This window comes from Brassica napus, chromosome A9 (assembly GCF_020379485.1).
Source record: "Brassica napus cultivar Da-Ae chromosome A9, Da-Ae, whole genome shotgun sequence".
In the NCBI taxonomy this organism is placed as follows: Eukaryota; Viridiplantae; Streptophyta; class Magnoliopsida; order Brassicales; family Brassicaceae; genus Brassica; species Brassica napus.
The window spans coordinates 40,596,751-40,614,526 of NC_063442.1; the positions used below are offsets into that span (position 1 = coordinate 40,596,751).

The window sequence follows — 17,776 nt, forward strand, 5'->3', positions numbered from 1 at the left end:
AAACACGACAGGGTTGATGTTGTCGTGAGCCTCTTGGGACCTCTCATGGACCACACTTGAGAGGAGATTGTCCCATATGGAGCAGCATGATTCGTCAGAGAATATAATAATTCATTATCCTGAATCAAAAAGTCTATTTTGTTTCCTTCTTTTTACAGAAAAAAAAGTATCACTATAAGGAAAGGTGATCCCAAAAATGTCGACACCAGAAAGGGATAGGCAATAAAATTTCTTAAAAAGGTAAAAAAATAAATAAATGAAGATCTATTAAAAGAAATTTTTGCCTTTTGAGATGAAATGTTTATCTTGAAGAAAATCCCTTTTTACATTAAATAAATTCAATGTATATATGCTCTGTTAGGTCTAGATAAATGTATTAGTGAGGCAATATAGAGAAGTATTAACCTGATTTAATCGATATGTCTTATCGGCTTATTTAGTGCTACAAAGTAAACAAATTTGCATGATCATCACATTGTTTAACTTAAATTTAAAATGTTTTCCAACTAATGTAAAAAAATAGCCGAGAAATGAAAAGAAATTGTTGTGAAAAGATTTCAATCTTCATTCTCTAGCTAGTGTTTCTTTTCTTCTCGGACATGCATTTCTTTATCAGTTTGTTTGGCTGTCTTTGCCACTCTCTGTCGGGAACGACGGGAAGTGTGTTGTCCTATATTTTTTAGCGTAAGCATATAATTATTAACTCCAAGTTTTTTTCTCTTTAATTTTTAAGAATTTTCTCACATTATGAAGACTCACAAATAGATTTTTGTGGAACTATAAGAATAAATTTCCCATAATTACCAGTTAAATAAATCGGGTTGATATGCTACTAAATTATAGGCGCAAATAAACCATAAACAAAAACAAAGCATTTCAACTTTGGACTAAAGCTTAAAATATAGCAAATGAAAGAATTTTGAAAAGGAAAAGACTGTACCCACTTCCTTATCTTATTGAGTTCCACAATTTGTCTTCCAAGGACATCACAGTACCACGTCGCTATATCAGAATAAACTCGAAAATATCTTCATGCATCACAACCAAGTTCTTTTTTTTTTTGATAAAGTGGAAGTGTCCGACGGATTGAGTCCCTAACCGACTAATTTTTTGGGTCAATCTGTTTGATGTTGTTCGCAATGGGAATTAAATATTTATGTCGCCACACATACAAGCATATCCGAGATGTTAGATTTCAAATCCACAGTGCTTATCACTTTTTCAAATCCGCCGTAATATTCAACCATATGGGGTTACATCACAACCAAGTTCCATTGTCGTTGTGCTTTTTTAGTTGAGGAAGCTCTTCAAAGACAAATAATCAGAAAACAATTTAAACTATTCATATTACAAGACTGAAAACGATGAGAATATATCATATTCATATGTTTTTAAAATTCTACAATTCTCATCTCTCTAGACGTTCAAATTAAAAATTAATAAAGTTATTCAAATTATCAAAATAATGTAAAATTATCCAATATATATAACTGTTCAACAGGATCTGAATTTAATAACTTTAATTTCAATCTCGGATATTCTTTAACTAAAAAAAACAAAAATGTAACAGAAGATTCCTAAGGCTTATAATATTATTAGTCAGAATCAGAACCTGAAGATAGAATCTGGACAGCATCTTTAGGTTCGTTATCAGTGATCGAAGCAGGAGCCTCTTCACCCTTTGCATTCCTCCTTCGTTGTTCTCTCTTTCTCTCTTTCTTCTTCTCCTCCTCCTCCGTCTGTAAACAATCATCAATCTTTCTTTATTAGGTTTATGTCGAAAACGAGGCATATATACACATACATTTATATAAATCTAATCATTTTATTACGTTATTGTCTGACTGATTCGTCGATGATTGCTGAGTTGTCTGAACGGGTTGTTGAGTTGCTCGGCTTCTCGTCCACCAAACACTGCCTGCAGATAACAAAGCTCCTAGAAGCAATGTAGGTCCCATTCTTGGGTCTTCTAGGTAATCTTTGATTCTGTTCCATAAGCGCAAGAGTGCTTGTGTTGCTTTCACGCTTTTCGGGACTCCTGACCTCATCGGTTCAGCACTTTCTGGAACAAGTTCTGGAGTTTTCGCTCTCTGCAAGTGAAAGTGAAAGATCAAAAGAGATATGTTATAAAGGAACATGTAAAGAATGGCAAAACAGTGGTTACTCACATAGAATGGTAGGTTTTTGCTGTCGCCATCTTCAACCATTTTAGATAGCCACTTTATAATCTACAAAAGGTTAAACCAGGAATGTAAACAAAAAGTCTATACCAGAAACTAATAAGAGTTTTTATAGTATTGTACCTCGGGAGTTTCAGCTGGTCCGTCATAACTAACGACAAGTTGTGCAGCGGGATCTACATCGTCAGCTTCAGATTCCCAAACAGTTTTGGGCCAGTTACTTGATTTCTTCTCTACGTTAGCACTTTCTGTAGCATTTCTATGGTACCGGATGATCAAGATCCTAGGGACATCAATTGGGGACTTCCTAGTTCCACACGTGTCATAGCTGGTTTCCGATTGAACATAGAAAAAACAGTATTTCTGAATAAAAAAATCCAGAGGGAGTCAGATGGTATCAAGTAACAGACCCAAAGATCTAGACGCCAGATGTTAAGAAATCCTGATGGATTCAGGAAACAGAACAGATTCTGGCAAGATTACTTACGCTCTGGACTTCTCCATCGAGCCACGCAAGTGTAAGTCGCTTGTTTTTGTGCGCAGAAGCTGCTGAAGGATCCTTGGAAGCCTCGTCTGATTCGTCATGGTTTGACAAAGCATCTTGTACCCTGCACATGGTCTACAAGCTTGTAAGATTAAAACATGTTTCTAACAGGAAGGAGACGAGAATTTTAGGGAAAAATTGACGAATTTTAAAAAAGATTTTACTCACTTCCCTCATCTTATTGAGCTCCGTGCTCTGTCTTCCAACAAGGACGGCACAGTACCACGTCGCTGTTTCAAAACCAGCTCGAGAATAGCCACGTGCATCACAACCAAGTTCCATTGATGTTGTGCTACTTAGTTGAGGAAGCTCTTTAAAGACAAATGTATCAAAAACCAATTAGAACCATTCATATATAAGACTGCAACTGAGAAGAAAGATATGAGCACAAGCAGACCCCAATTCTACTAAACATATAACGAGTAGAAGTAGAGAGGGATTACGTAATTGCTTGTTCTGCTCCAAAATGTCCAAAAACCATGTACGGTTGCCAGATCCTGCAATATGGAATATATTATACAATTAGTTGCCAAACCAAGCATCATTAGTTAGCCAATCACTCGGTTCAAGATAGTGAAAGACCATGATAAACAACAGGTTTTAAACCCGGATCCTTCATAATCACCATGGCAGGTGCAGATTCCACCTCCAACCTGTTATAAGAGAGAAATTATGAGATGACCAGATGTATCAAAGGTTTACAACCAAAACAGATATATCGATGATAAATCATTCGCAGAAGCAACAGACAGTAGCGCCGAATAAACAGAATTAGAAGTGCAATGACGTACGCATTCCACCAAAAAGATGCATCCTCTTCTCTCCAAAGCACGTAAGTTAGAGAGGCAAAATTCCAATAATCTTTTGCAGCTTGGCGTACAGAAGGAGTGGCTCGCTCCCCTGTTTGTGAAAATAAAATGACTCTCACCTAGGGTACGGGAAGATCAGAGAAAGGACGAAAAAATGAAATTAGTTTAGTTTCTATATGTGACGCAAAAAACTATCTGCATGCCTGCTTAACATGTTATTTATAAGTTAAATAGGATGGAAAAACGCTTGATAAAGGAAAAATTCTAAAGAGAACGTTTTAAGAAAGTTGAACAAACCTTATTAGGTGGAACTTTGGCGAGAAACTTGGGTACCTGTATGCAAATATACATTTCTAATTATTTGTTTATTACCCAAAAAAGATATTTCTAATTACCTAAAAAGTAAGGAAATAGTCTAAATATCCAATATGTGCCAACATATGAACCTGAATAAAACATGTAAGCAAAACAGTGTCATATGTGCTGGCACATATTTTGCGAACCATGACATGGAAAAATCTATAAGACTTAGATACTATACGGCCTGCAGCTTTGCAGATCAAAGTACACCCATGGAAGTTTCTAATATGGTTAGTCTTTGATCTTGATCCTCTACCCAAAACCATTGACTTTAATATTGATGGAAGGTTATAGCAAAGACATCTGGTTGGACTACCACTTAAGGTTCTGAAGAAGGTAAGACATTACATTCAGATATATGGGTCCTCTAAACATTACTTTATGCGCGACAAGTTTCTAACTTCAGCAATAGCACGGAAAGGATATTATATATACCAGTGTTTCTTTTGTGTGATAGAATACTCTAGGCAACTCCAGTACCGTGGTTGCAAACCAATCAGTAATTGCGTCTGTTGACAGCTCTCCTTCAAACCTAACAGAGATTTAAAATATTATTCTCACCAAGAGGAAATGAAGCAAGAAAATCCTTTAAATGGCTAGTCCAAAGAAAATATTACAACCAACAAAGCTTTCCTGTTAAGCTAAACGATTCAGCCACTGAGTTACCTGATAAGACAATCTGCAGTTTTGCATTGGGGAGGGAAAGCGACAATTGAAGGAAGGCCTGCATGCATAGTAGGAGGTTATAACAGGAGAAGAATGTATCTTAGAGTAACTCGTGAAAGATGTAGTACGAATCCAAGGCATACAATCATTACAGCTTTTTGTAATACAAATATCGCCATAACAGAACGAGTGTGAATGTATAAGTGTAACTGTATAGTAGTGTTCAAAATAGCCCAAACCTATGGGATGTAATATACTGTCATGATACAAAGTACAAACACACGATTACAGAACCAAATTAACTAGGTCCTCTCTACGTTTTTTTTCAGTGGGTCTCCTCTCACTTACTTCAGTCTAATTTTTACTTCTTTTACGTTCCCTCATCTCATTTTCTTGTCTAGGTTCTTGGCAGACTGAGTAAAGTGATAACGTACCGTTTCTAAAAAGTACTTGTCCTGTTGTTTTCTTCTCAGCAAGGTAGGTCACAAGTCGAACATCACCTAGCTCTACCATCGCATGATTAGCAACCCCGTCCAACAAGTCAACTGCAATTATACAAGCGAGCTGAGCTTAACAAGATGATTGGTAAGAACATTCCATTCACAGTAAAGCATGTCAATACTATTGTTAGCTATTAATCTAATGTTCCCTCCTACTTGTTAAAACATATCTTTTGATATCTGGTGGCGTATCAATACTACACATGGTTCGTACATAATGGACACCATATTCCTTTTCTGAAAACTAATACTGTCTTATGCAGATACTTCAACTTTCCCTTTTCATATGCACTGTTGTAACTCTTCAATCTATATAATTGAAGTGTCTTTAGCTAAATCTAGCAAGACACTTTCACTTTAAAAATACTAGAGAAAGAGAAATCCTACCAATCCTTCTCCAGGCCATAGAGAACTGAGCAGAGCTGTTGCTACCAGAAGAATACAGCTACAGGTATTTAACATTTCAGTTAATCCAAAATGTAAAGACTTTCGAGCTTTAGAATAACGTGAAGCACAAATCCAGATGAGCTTTTACCTGAATGAGCCATGGCTTCGAATCTTGGAACTTAGACGCAAAGTCTTGGGACGTAATTGCCATAAAACCTTCATGTTCAGGCTCTAAAAATATTTAAGAGCTAACAAGTTGGCATCACAATAATTATATGAAACGAATTCAAGAAGAAATGTCAAAGAGGTCTGTCAGTTAACTGACCATAAGAGACCGCTTCCAGCAGGGGAGTTTTTATTTTTGCAAAATCTTCCACAGAATATTGTTTTTCAAGCTCCTCTATAATATGCTGCAACCATTAAATCAAGCAATTGATTTTCCCAAAAAAAAAAAAAAGTCAGAAGAAATCTTTCTTTGTGTACATCATGAATGAAGAAACAGAAATAAGAAGTTACCAGTGATTCATCAATGCCATACAGGTCATAGTCCCTTTTCCAAACTGGATTTGTTAAAAGCTCATAGGCGTATTGTATCTGCATATAACTAGCATCACTTAGCAGAAACCTAAAAGGCTGATAGAATTAGACACACAAAATATCCACGGACCTTTATAAAATCAGCGGGACGAGCATCTCCTGAATCTGAATTCCTGTGACGATCAATTTCAAAGAAAAAGAAAAAGAGGCCAAAAAGTTTTAAAGCGACATACTTTCTACTTAAACACACACACAAAGTCTAGTGCTGAAATTCAACTGGAATACATTACAATCATCACATGCCTAGCCAATATAAACTAACAGTAGGGTGAGTTGTAAGAGAAGTTCTTTCTCTATCATTTATCAATGCTAGAACGAAGCTATTACGGCAGCAGTTAGCAATCATGTCTCATTATAGTTCTACTTCCACAGTCAATAATACAGGTTTGAACGAAAAAAAACAATTGCATACTTGAGCTGAGATGATTACAAGCAGGGGCGGAGGCAGCATATGAGGAGGGGGGTCAGCTGACCCCATTACTTTAAAAAAAAATATTGTTTTGGTTTAAGCAAAATTTGTGTTGACCCCACTAAAAAAATAATTTTGACCCCACAAAAATAATTACTAAACACTGAAGATAAAATTTAATTATACAACTAAAATAATTATATTTTATATCATTGAAACTTTGGAGTTATATTAGTTTTAACTTCATTTTTTTGATAATTATCCAAAAATATAAAATCCCTAAATATGTTTTGTTATTTTAATCTTTAGTAATATGTTAGTTTACTCCTAAATTGTATTAGGTCCAACTAATTTGCAATATAGAAATATTACAAAACAAGTAAACATAAAAAGAAAAGAAAATATGTTCCTCTTCTTCGGGAACAGGAGATGACAGCGGACTCTTAACTTGTGCTCTATAATTATTTTTTAGTTAAATTTTAGGTTGGTTTTCTATATTTTTAGCCAATAAAACTGTTATAAAAAAGTTTTAAGCTATAAGTGTGCGTAGAGTAGAACTGCAATAATCATGTGGTTCGATATGAGAAGATTTTAGAGATAGAGATAGAGCTTTGTTTTTATTCATTTTTGCTATTCTTTTCTTGAAAACTTTAAAAATACAGAACACTCTAAACAAAGAAGCTGTTATTGTACAAACGTTTTTTTGTTTGAATAAACTTTTACATTCAACAGAAAATGGAGTGTGCCTAGAGTATATGTAGTTTTTTATAGTATATAAATTATATTTTTGATTTTTTTTCGACCCCGGTACAAAAATTTTCTGGCTCCGCCACTGATTACAAGAGATACTACTTCCTGGAGTAGCCATCGAATTCAAAGTTAAGCTAAAAAAAAAATCCGGATGGAGAAAGTTACCACTTGGAAGCAATAGCCTCGTACGCCTCTCTCACGTCATCCTCTGAACCGTACGTCTTTACACCCAAAACTAAGACGCCACAAACGGAAAAGAAACTCAAATCAGACGATAGACCAGTAAGGCAATAGGATTATACAGTACATAGAGTGCGTTGGACAATTGAGAAGAGAGAGATGGTACCGTCGTAGTGAGAAGTAGGAAAGGAACGAGGAAGAAGGAAAAGCTGGAAGAACATAGCGAGGACGAATATGAAAATAGGAGCCGCGTAGGCTCTGAGCACTGAGGGCATCGACGACGAAGACGACGGAGATTCTTTCGCCATCGGATCAAACTCCGATCAGAGAGAATCTCTTTCGATGTGGTTAAATCTCGTTCGGATAATTTTCCGCGAATTAATTAAATAGAGGGATCGACTCCATAAGTAAAGCAATCATACTGTATCTAAAAATTAAAATAACCCTCAAAACTTTATTCTAATTCGATAAACGCCTTAAACTTTTAAAATTGTAACAAATAAACCTCATTTGGGGTTTGATTTGCTCCAAAGAACTTCTCAAGGGTCAGAAAGAGAAATAACAAAAAAAAGATCCGGTTCGGTTTAAGTTTTAATTTAAACCGAAATTAGTTTAACCTTCGAGAGAAGACGCGGTGGAACCGATGGGGATCTCTTCCTCCGTACCTTCGTACTCCGCCTCTTTATCTAACGCCACCACGGCCTCTCCTCCTCCTCCTCCTCCGTCGCCGCCGCCTTCATCGCCGTCACGCGTCAATGAGAAATCAAACGGACCTGAGAGGCCTCGATTCTTCGATGGAAAGGCGAAGAACAAGTGCTGGTCAAACGCTGACGTCGTCCCCGGTCGACATCCCGAGAGGTGGCGTAAAGACGCCGCCGGAAACGTCGTCTGCAAGAGATTCGGAAACTGCGGCGGATGTCTCTGTTTCGAGTACGATCACATTGTTCCTTACTCCAAAGGTTTCGATTCTCCCAACCTCTCTCTCTAGGGTCTAAAGGTTTAGTCTTTGATAGTTGATTATGTGTTTGTAAGGTGGAGAATCGACGGCGGAGAATTGTCAGATTCTTCAAACTAGAGTGAACAGATTCAAAGCAGCTCAGGAGAATGTGGATGCTGAGACACTTAAGGGATATTCATGTGGCTTGCAGTTCACAGGTATGTTTACATGTCAATGTGTTGTTTAAACAGTGTACATTGAGTTTATGTAGGAGATATCATCATTGTTAAAGCTTGAATGTGTATCTTCTTATCATGAAGAGTGTAGTACTCTGCTCTAAATGGTATTTTACTCGTAAAGTGTTTTGTTTCCTTAGAGGTTATGTATACATGTGGGAGCTGCTTTTGCTTTTGATCTTCTTTCTCTTTTCTCTGTTGGTTTTATCATATATCAAGAATTTGCACTTGAGCTACTTGCAGTCTTGTTAAAGCGCAAAAGTGACTTCAGTGAGTTGTTCTGGATCTTGCTAGTTTACATTTTATATGAGTGAAGCAAAGTGTAAATGCTCTTGGGAAATGGATGTTCTTTCCAAAAAGACGCAAAAGATTATAGATATGCTGGCATCCTTTCTGTTCTTACACTCACAAGTGGATTCAAGTGTGTATTTTCTGCGTATTTATGCTTATCACTTTCTTAAGATTTCTTCTATTGTAAACATACAGACAAGGAGCTTGATGTTATTGAAATGGCGGTTTACGGAGACGTGTTACGACCTGGAAAAGAATGTCGCTGCAAAACTGTAGCCGAGCTGCTTGGTCAGTACAAGGCCAAAGATGGTAAAGCCGCGTGCGAGTTACCATCATAATAATAAAGTAATCAACCATCTCTTTCTAAAGCATTGATTCACCTCATATGCTCAAACTTTGCAGAAAAGATTTTAGTTCCATCTAAAATCTTTTACTCAATTTGGTAACCATCTGTTTGTGAGAGTAGTGATGATGATTATACACATTTTCTCCTTTGTATTTTGTTGTAAGATTGGAAATAATATTCAGATTAATCATTATACTACTACCTAACTTTAAGTCAACAAAGATTGTTAGTATCTGTCGACCACCTACAATAGGTCGTATGATTGGTCATGGAGACTCTTGAAATATCTAAAAACTGGAAAGGTGCGCAATTATGTGAGCTATTTAAAGCAACATGTCTGCCGAAAAGTTAAAGTTACACAATTTGCCTTTTACTTTTTTGCACCAGAGCATTCCTACATTTCCATAGGTTCCAAAAGAATCCAGGGGAAAGATTTTAAATTGCCTTGATCACATCTGTTTCTTCATCCCTGCCACCAGATAATGTAGGTTTAAGAAGGTAGAAGACTGTGAGAAACCAGCAGGAGGGGGCTTTATTTCTGCCAATCTCCAGGTTTCTACTGCAGTAGGACATGTGAACAGAACATGGCAAATCGTCTCAGGGGCTTGACCACAAGCAAGACACGTTGAATCATTGCACAAGCCTCGAGATTGAAGCCTTTCTGCAACAGCCAAAGCACCAGCTAACGACCTCCACAAAAAAAAAAAAAGGTGTATTAAATACACTGGACAGCATTCTAAGCTAGTCGACGAATCTTTTATTTCTTCGCTCAAGTATCGTTTGCTTGCCTCAGACCAATGATATATTGCATCAGTATGGATGGAACAATGGGAGTGAAAGGCTTCTCCTTGTGGTACCTCAAATCATACCTTCAGTCAACTGATCCAAGAGTTAATTAAATGTTAAAACACCTTAGATTCTGAGGATTATTTGGGGTTTTAAGAATTGTAGACTGGAGTTAAGTTTCAGTATAGCTTCCCGAGTTCGACACGTTATACCAATGTGATTGATGGTCTTATTCGTGTATGAATCCTTCGTATATATTTTGGTTGACAGAAAATTCCGCCTAGGAAAGCAAGCTTACAAAGACTCAACTGAGAACTCCATTCTTTTTAGTTCACATCAAAAAAATGAGCTTGCATTTCATAATGAGTCACATGTACCAAACAAAGAGCTTTGACGCTTACAAGCTCATTTTTTGATGTACACCTTCGGTTTAAGATTGCATTTCATAATGAGTCACTTTTTTGAGTTTGTTTGCACCTAAAGGCACAATGTGCTAGACGAGCACATTCACGGGTTCGAAGGGCTTTTTTGGACAGTTTTGTCCTTTGGAAAATAAGGCTTTGAATGGAAACTAGTTTAGAGAAACCAAGAGTCGGTACTTTAGTTCGAGTTAGTTTAAATTGGTCATTTATTATGGGTTATGTTTATAGATGGATACGATTTACTATTTGCTTCCCCTTGTTTGTAAGAAATGAAAATATATACATAAGTTTGATATGATAATTATAAACTTTTATTCTCTATATTTTGATATCCATTTTCATATATTTTAGTTATTAGACCATTTATAAAATCTTTTGCCTGGACAGAGAAAAATGTGGATAGAAAAACTCAAAAATTAATAGATAATCAGCCATTCTTCCAATTGTGGATACAAGAGTTATTGATATATATTTTATGAACACATGTGGTTAAGACATAAAGTATGGATATATGAGAATTGGACACATGAGAATTGTGGACGCAGATATGAGGTCTGCACTTTATGAAAGATTAAAAGGTTGAGCTAGACATGAGAAGAAAATGTCTACACTTTATGAAAAATTAAGCATTTACCAATGTATGCCAAAGTCAAGAACTTGAACCACCCATTACTCCTTCTGCTCCAAGGTTACTTCCATTGCAAGTAGGTTGTAAGAGAATACTGACCCTATCACTGAGCATTGCGATTTGAATAACATTGAATTGACTCTTTTTTTTTATAATTTTGAAAAAAAAAAGTGAACGATATGAAGATGTATATTATGTATCAGTTTGTGAAGTACTACAGGAGGTAGTACATGCGTGTGTCATGAAGATGAGTTTGGTTGAAGTCTGTGTTATGTGATGTCCGTGGGCTTGTTGAGTTTGGAGAAGAAACAATGTGTTTATTGGAAGATTTACATTAACTGTAAATGATATTACTTGAAGAGGAAAATGCAAGAGAGTTATTCCTTAATAGAAAAAAGAAAGTTGCTTAAGTTGTCTTTGGAAGAACTTGCTCCGCAAGTTCTGGTTATCTATTCAAGGGGGACGTGCATCTGCTAAGGAAGTCGTCTCTGCAAAAAGAAGAAATGTCGAGAGATCATTGTTTGGTGCTTGTGTGATCAAGTCTTTGGTGTCACTGCTCTGCGTTAGGTGTTGACGTAGTTGGTGAGGTACTTCCAGAATGTTAGAAGATTGAAGTCTAGATTCAGGGAAAGTTTAGCTCGGGATCAGGGTGATTCTGATAAACAAAAATCTAGACTATAGGGTGAGTTTTAGCTTAGGATTGGGATAATCCTAAAGGATTTTTGTAATAGAAAAGATTGGTGTAAGACTTTCTTGTTCTGGTGAATTCGAAAAGAGAAAAACTTGTGTCTTGTTTATTTCTGCATTTTACTCTGACCTCACTTCACTTACACGATACTTATTGTGCTTTAGAAGATGAGATGAGTAAAAGATATAAAAAAAAACTTATTGGGTTGTTGCTTTAGTTAGAACCAAAATTAGAAACTTGGAACGTGAGGGTAAAAAAGAAAATTTACTAGAGGTTTTTGTTGGAGAAATTACATCTAGCAAATAATGATAGGTTGGTAAACTGTCCATATTATAGTCTTTTCTTTTTAGACTTACTAGTAATGATTCTTTTTAGTTATAGGATCTCTACTTGATATAAGTTCTTCTGATGTTGTATCATTAGGACCTATTGAGATATTAAGTTATCTGTTAATCTTCAACGCTTCATCTCTTTCCTCTTTGTACATATAAGCTTCTTCACGGTCGACCGAAGTCTCTTCATTTGGAATTTGTGATCCAGGTATCAATACTTTTACAATTTTTCGATTGATTCAAACATTTTGATCTTCCTTTGGAATTCGTGCTCACGTGGCCTTGTTGGAACCATCTGATTTCCTATATTCCTCCCTCTTTCTCTTGTGCTGCAAGTAAAGCACGAGAGCTCAAATTGCTACAACGATTGAATAGAATTTCCCGTACACAACACTGTAGTTGGCCAGATACGTTGTAGGTTTAAGAAGTGTAATGTATCTTGTATTCTTTACTTATTTTTCCTTTTTTTTTGCTAAAAATATGCTTTATTTTTTACAATTAATTTCTCTTATTTCCTTTTCTTTAATATTATTTTTTCTCCAAATTAAAAATATAATTATTTGTTTTATTTTAAATTTATTATGTTTGTATTAATTTATTTCAGTAGTCAGATTGAAATAACAGTTAAAATGAATAAATTTCATTACTTCCGAGGATGTTTGCACTAGACTATATCATAGTGTTCCCACTGGTACATGTATTGTTACGTTGAACTACAAGCTTATTGATCATGTTAGTTGGCAGTTTTTTGTATCTTTTGAGTATGCAGATATGTCAATATTTTCAAATTATATATTTTTCTAAATATCATATTCAATTTCTCTTACAAACAATGGATCTCATTAATCTACATTAATTATTCTAAAAAAATAATTACCCTTTTGTAAATATCAATCCTAACATTTAGGGATGTGTATTCAATTAGGAGTTTGAAGTGATTTTTATTAAAATGATAAATCTACTGTTCTTAAAACATGATTTTTTATTAAAAAAAAAACTTTGAAATCTAGTAGTATTGAACTTGTCATTTCATAATAGACTCTTAAATGCACTATTATTGAATAAATTTAAGTTCGAAATTTTAGAGTGATTTATTTCTAGAGTGTTTGAGGAGTTTTTTAGTTATAAAAAAAAAATCCAAATCTCATAGTTTTAGATGAAATTCTAAACTGATTTAACAAAATCAGAATTTCTCTAATTCAGGTACAATCACTTAAAAGTTCATATTCAATACATCCCCTCCCTTAAGTTTGGGTTATTGTTTTATATATATTTTTAGTTAGCTTTTAATTATATTATTATTTACCTTAATAAATTTATTACGTCTACATCTACACATGGACATGATATTGAAATATACACTTGTTGCTATTATCACCATTCGATCGCTCTATATATTAATTGACAAGTTACATTTTTTCTAATGTGTTACTCGGAAAACTCTCAAATTAGGTATTTTAATTTGATTGATTGATGATTTTTTATTTATTTAATTCAATTTTAAAAAAAAAAACTAAATCAAGAACTAACTTACAACAATAACCAAACCAATCATACTTAACTATAATAGTTATCAGAGATATGTAACTTTTCCTTGGATATTTTATAGATAATGATAAAAAATACAATTAGCGGTTATAAATTTTACTACTTTATGTATGATGTAGATAATAATATGCAAAATTATATATAATTTAATGATGGTGAGGTGTGGTGTTTATGGTACTTTAATGATGCATCGCAAAGATGTGTTGTTATGTGATGCCATGTTGGATTATGACTGTGTCATCAGGATTTGACATTGAGTTTATCTATTTGGGATCTGTACAAGTCTCGTTTATAATAATAAGTCACATTCTACCAAATTAACCAAATGGTATTCTTGTATTTGTAAGAATTTCTTTGTTTTGCAGTTGCATCATCATGAACAATATGGTATTTTTGGTTTTCAATACAATCAGAAGCAAAATCTCTCATTTATGTATTCCTTTAATGAATCATGACTTTTTTATAAACAGATCCAAGTCTCTTAGTTGTGATCGAGTATATGGTGCAGGTTCATTGCATTCTGCATCCTCGTTCTACTGATCGAAGATATATCAACCCACGCCTTATTCTCTGCAACAAAAAAAATGTTTCAACAATCAAAAGAGATGAACCACAAAAATCTCATATCGAGCAATCTATAGACTAGTCAGATATTCAAGTACCTCTCCAGTATCTTGAAGCTGAAGTAGTTCCAACCTTTCTGAAGGTCTCCTATCTGTCAATGTCGCAAGCTGACACCCCCAAAAAAACAAAGCCATTGAGTTAACACAAGTATACATGGCAAGAGTTGTGTCCAACTTTAGAGAGTGTTTTGTAAATTACCCAGAAACTGAAGCGTTCGGGATCTTGAGGTGTAGGTATCATAGATTCAACAATTAGAAGTGTTTCAAGTCTTCTTCTATCTGCGTAAAAAACAAAAAGGGAAAGACTCGATCATGTCTAAGACTTAAAAGAGTATTCAAAGTGGCACAACTACAAATAAAATAGTTTGCATACCTCCTTGTCTAGCTGCTTCCTTTGCTCTCTCTAGCCATGCCCGAGCAAATGATGCTGCACTAGTCGTCAGTTCCCGCAGCTGTAACGAGTCACAAAGAAAAGTGAGAAAACAAGAGAAAGGGTATAAACTCATTAGTACAGTTGAGATGTTCGGTAATCAATACATCTGCTTTCTCTTGGTCGCTTTGTGGTGGTATGTCTGTGACCCATTCAACCTCTGCAACACGATACCTGAAAAGAAGAAAACGGATATTAAAACGACAAGCATTTGTGTTTGAATATAACTTAAAATGATGATGCATGTATGAAACAAACAGAACACTATGACAAAGCTTTACCCATCTTGATCCCAAGCTTTTACAATGCGACACCTTCTATGGCTTTCCAGCTGAAGAAAAAAGTAGATACTAAGTTCATCATTTGCCACTTACAAATGAATCAATGCCACAAGATAAGTAATAATATTCACCTCCAGGACAAAACGTCCGTCTGGGAGTGGATCACACCTGTGTAATTTTCAAAACGTTATCAGACTCTTTGTCAAGATAAATCATAAACTGAAGGCACATTAAGCATCATCAGAAAGAAAGAAGCAACAGACTCTGTGATTTCGACTTCGCAAGCAACATCCACTGGTGAACCTGTCGCAGAATCAAGAGCTACCTATTAACATTGGAACGCACAACCCTTACTAGTCAGAAACGTTTAATGAATGTAGAGTGAAGAAGAAGCAACAAGAAAAAAGATACAACACTCACCATTCCCATCCTATGGTTTCCTTCCATTATTCTTCTCACCTGTTTCAGTTTTCACATGTTAATCAAAGTAAGAAAGATAGGAGAGATTCAGAAAGAAGTTTTCCAATTACTCACCATTAGTCGGTATCTTGGTTCAAATATGTGAAGAGACAACTTCTGACAGGGGATGATGACATCCATGACAAAAAGAGGCATACTTTCATTGCCTAAGTGGACCAGAGTGTCTTGCTCTGATTTCCTTTCAGCATACTCCTCTGGAAAGTTCTTTTGTATGATGTTATTCAATGTCACACTGCCAACACAGAGATACTTCAGTACAAGAACTTTAAATCATAATACATGGAACTTGGAGGAGAATAGATATGAATGCAAATCTTTAACCTGACAGCGCATGTTCTTGGAGTCATAAAAATGACAGTTCGGCATAGTGGACATTTGTTGCCTATAATCCACAAAGCATCAAATAAGTAACACAATAGTAAAAGAAGAAACTTTCACGAGTAAAACAACAAAAAAAAAACCATATAAACCCACCACGATCCATGGACTGAAAGAGGCATGATCGGCAGAATGTATGTCCGCATGGAGTTGTAGCAGGATCATACAGCAGTTTCAGGCAAACAGTGCAATCAAAGTCATCAGACCGCTCAGCCTTTACATGAGATTTTCTAGTCGAAGTAGGCATCATAACCTTCTCCAATTCTTGAAGATTGGATCGGAGAGGATCGCTTCATGCGATCAGAAAGAAACTCCAAACTTTAAAAACGATGCATTCTATTAGAAAATCAAGACAGAATCAGAAATGATACACATAGACTACCGTACCTAAAGGGATCAATCTGTAGACCTGAGAGTATAGTGTCACGTGCTGCCTCATATCTTTCTAGCTGCAAGATGAAAACAATTTGACATATGTGAGCAGAGTGAAAACATCTTTGAATAAGAATATAAAGATAGAGGAATAACTCAGCACATACCAGCATGAGGGCACAAGCCTTTGTTATATATGACTTCACTGAACTGCTGTGAATATTCATCACCTTATCAGCATCCTTAAGAGCAAGCTGTAGAAAATATCAAGTTTTCCAAGGTGAGTCAGAGTCGATTAATTTTGCAACAGCTAGTAACAGGTTAAGCAAGTAGAATAATACATACTTCCCCAAGCATCGACATATCGAAACCATTCAGAGGTCTATACTCAGAAATAGATGCAGATCTGTGCTTCAGATATTGGCCAAATCTAAGAAACAAAAGGCCAAAGGGTTGAGAGATGGAGAATATGTCAATACACACGTAATATATGTTACACAATCCAATAAAAATATATGTCACTAAAAGAAGAGTTACCTAATATAAGCAGCACTTCTATTGGTTAGAACAACAGGGTCAAGAGGCTTAACAGAATTGGCTTTTGAATAATTGCTAATCGCCTGGAAGAAAAGAAAAAGATATGTAACTGACGAGAACATGTTTGAGAGAGTTTAATTTGGGTTTCAGCGTCAAAGCTTTAAACTTGCAAGAATATTCTAATGGTGAAAAAGGTTGATAAGCAGTAGCCAGGAATAAACAAATGTATCAGATGGCTAGTGCTACTACCATCATCATGTTCACTATTTCAAAAGCAAACAACACCAAGAAGCTACAAGACCACCAAATCAATTCGCTTGAGGCAATTGCAGTAAGATCAATAAAAGCTCAAGAGAGAGATTGATTGATTTCACCTCTTCAAAGCGAGACTCTTTGAAAGCTTCGTTTCCCTTCTCTACAAGTTGAAAAACTTGATTGTGTATGTCCAAAGGCAATGAATTGTCAGCTTCACTGACCTGGACAATCAAGAACAAAACATTAGTGGATGAACACAAAGCCTCAACCAGATTATGCATTGTCCGCAAATTACTAACGAAGGAACCAATCATGATCACTCACCAGACCATAGTTTTCAACTTCATCCAAACCGAACAGAGTGAATGCAGGAAGAGATTCTTCGTTAGACATCCGAGCAATCAACGCAAGAAAACTGGGTGGGGGTGATAGATTATGAAAACAAAGAGAGGTTGAAGGGAAGAAGCAACAGAGAGAGAGTATAGTCGTGGACAGTTGTGCGTCGTTCGTTCGTTTGCGACCACGGATTTGAATCCTCTACGTGTTTATACTCTCTCCAAGCCCTTCTTCGTCTCTTTTTTTCAATCTATCTCTCCTCTTTGCTAAAGGTAAAGGTAAAGGTAAAGGTCAATCCTTTTTTCTAAGTGTTAAAAAAAAGAAAAAAAAAAGGTGAATCCTTTTGTTTGTCTTTGATCTTCTTCCTGCTTATTGGGTCTTAGAATTCTCTTACAAGCCCATTTATATTCAATGAATAATAAGCAATTACTTTTTTACATCAATTAATCAAGAAAATTATGTAATTATGCAAATTAACCACGCAAAAT

General features: G+C 35.6%; 3 protein-coding genes across 3 annotated transcripts; 1 reads left to right on the forward strand and 2 right to left on the reverse strand.

The window, feature by feature from the left end:
- Positions 1–1,454: 1,454 nt before the first annotated feature.
- On the reverse strand, positions 1,455–7,792 carry LOC106369065 (dnaJ homolog subfamily C member 16). The gene is made up of 20 exons (XM_048741607.1): positions 7,549–7,792; positions 7,368–7,437; positions 6,114–6,156; positions 5,963–6,040; positions 5,772–5,856; positions 5,595–5,677; positions 5,447–5,504; positions 4,994–5,104; positions 4,560–4,617; positions 4,329–4,425; positions 3,831–3,866; positions 3,516–3,652; positions 3,307–3,377; positions 3,168–3,221; positions 2,893–3,035; positions 2,668–2,799; positions 2,304–2,543; positions 2,169–2,228; positions 1,833–2,090; positions 1,455–1,739 (listed from the first exon to the last, which is right to left on the reverse strand). Exons 1-20 carry the CDS (start codon positions 7,688–7,690, stop codon positions 1,596–1,598), a joined length of 2,100 nt encoding a protein of 699 aa, XP_048597564.1. The 5' UTR covers positions 7,691–7,792; the 3' UTR covers positions 1,455–1,595.
- Positions 7,793–7,972: 180 nt separating this feature from the next.
- On the forward strand, positions 7,973–9,385 carry LOC106363816. The gene is made up of 3 exons (XM_013803496.3): positions 7,973–8,341; positions 8,415–8,537; positions 9,042–9,385. The coding sequence occupies exons 1-3, from the start codon at positions 8,026–8,028 to the stop codon at positions 9,182–9,184; spliced, it is 582 nt and encodes a 193-aa protein (XP_013658950.2). The 5' UTR covers positions 7,973–8,025; the 3' UTR covers positions 9,185–9,385.
- Positions 9,386–13,913: 4,528 nt separating this feature from the next.
- LOC106369063 (LON peptidase N-terminal domain and RING finger protein 1) lies at positions 13,914–17,551 on the reverse strand. Its single transcript, XM_013809164.3, has 18 exons — positions 17,277–17,551; positions 17,072–17,173; positions 16,698–16,780; positions 16,506–16,590; positions 16,328–16,414; positions 16,176–16,237; positions 15,885–16,078; positions 15,732–15,792; positions 15,465–15,642; positions 15,351–15,389; positions 15,194–15,255; positions 15,062–15,098; positions 14,931–14,980; positions 14,757–14,823; positions 14,593–14,671; positions 14,419–14,498; positions 14,259–14,327; positions 13,914–14,166 (listed from the first exon to the last, which is right to left on the reverse strand). The coding sequence occupies exons 1-18, from the start codon at positions 17,343–17,345 to the stop codon at positions 14,107–14,109; spliced, it is 1,464 nt and encodes a 487-aa protein (XP_013664618.1). The 5' UTR covers positions 17,346–17,551; the 3' UTR covers positions 13,914–14,106.
- Positions 17,552–17,776: the final 225 nt, after the last annotated feature.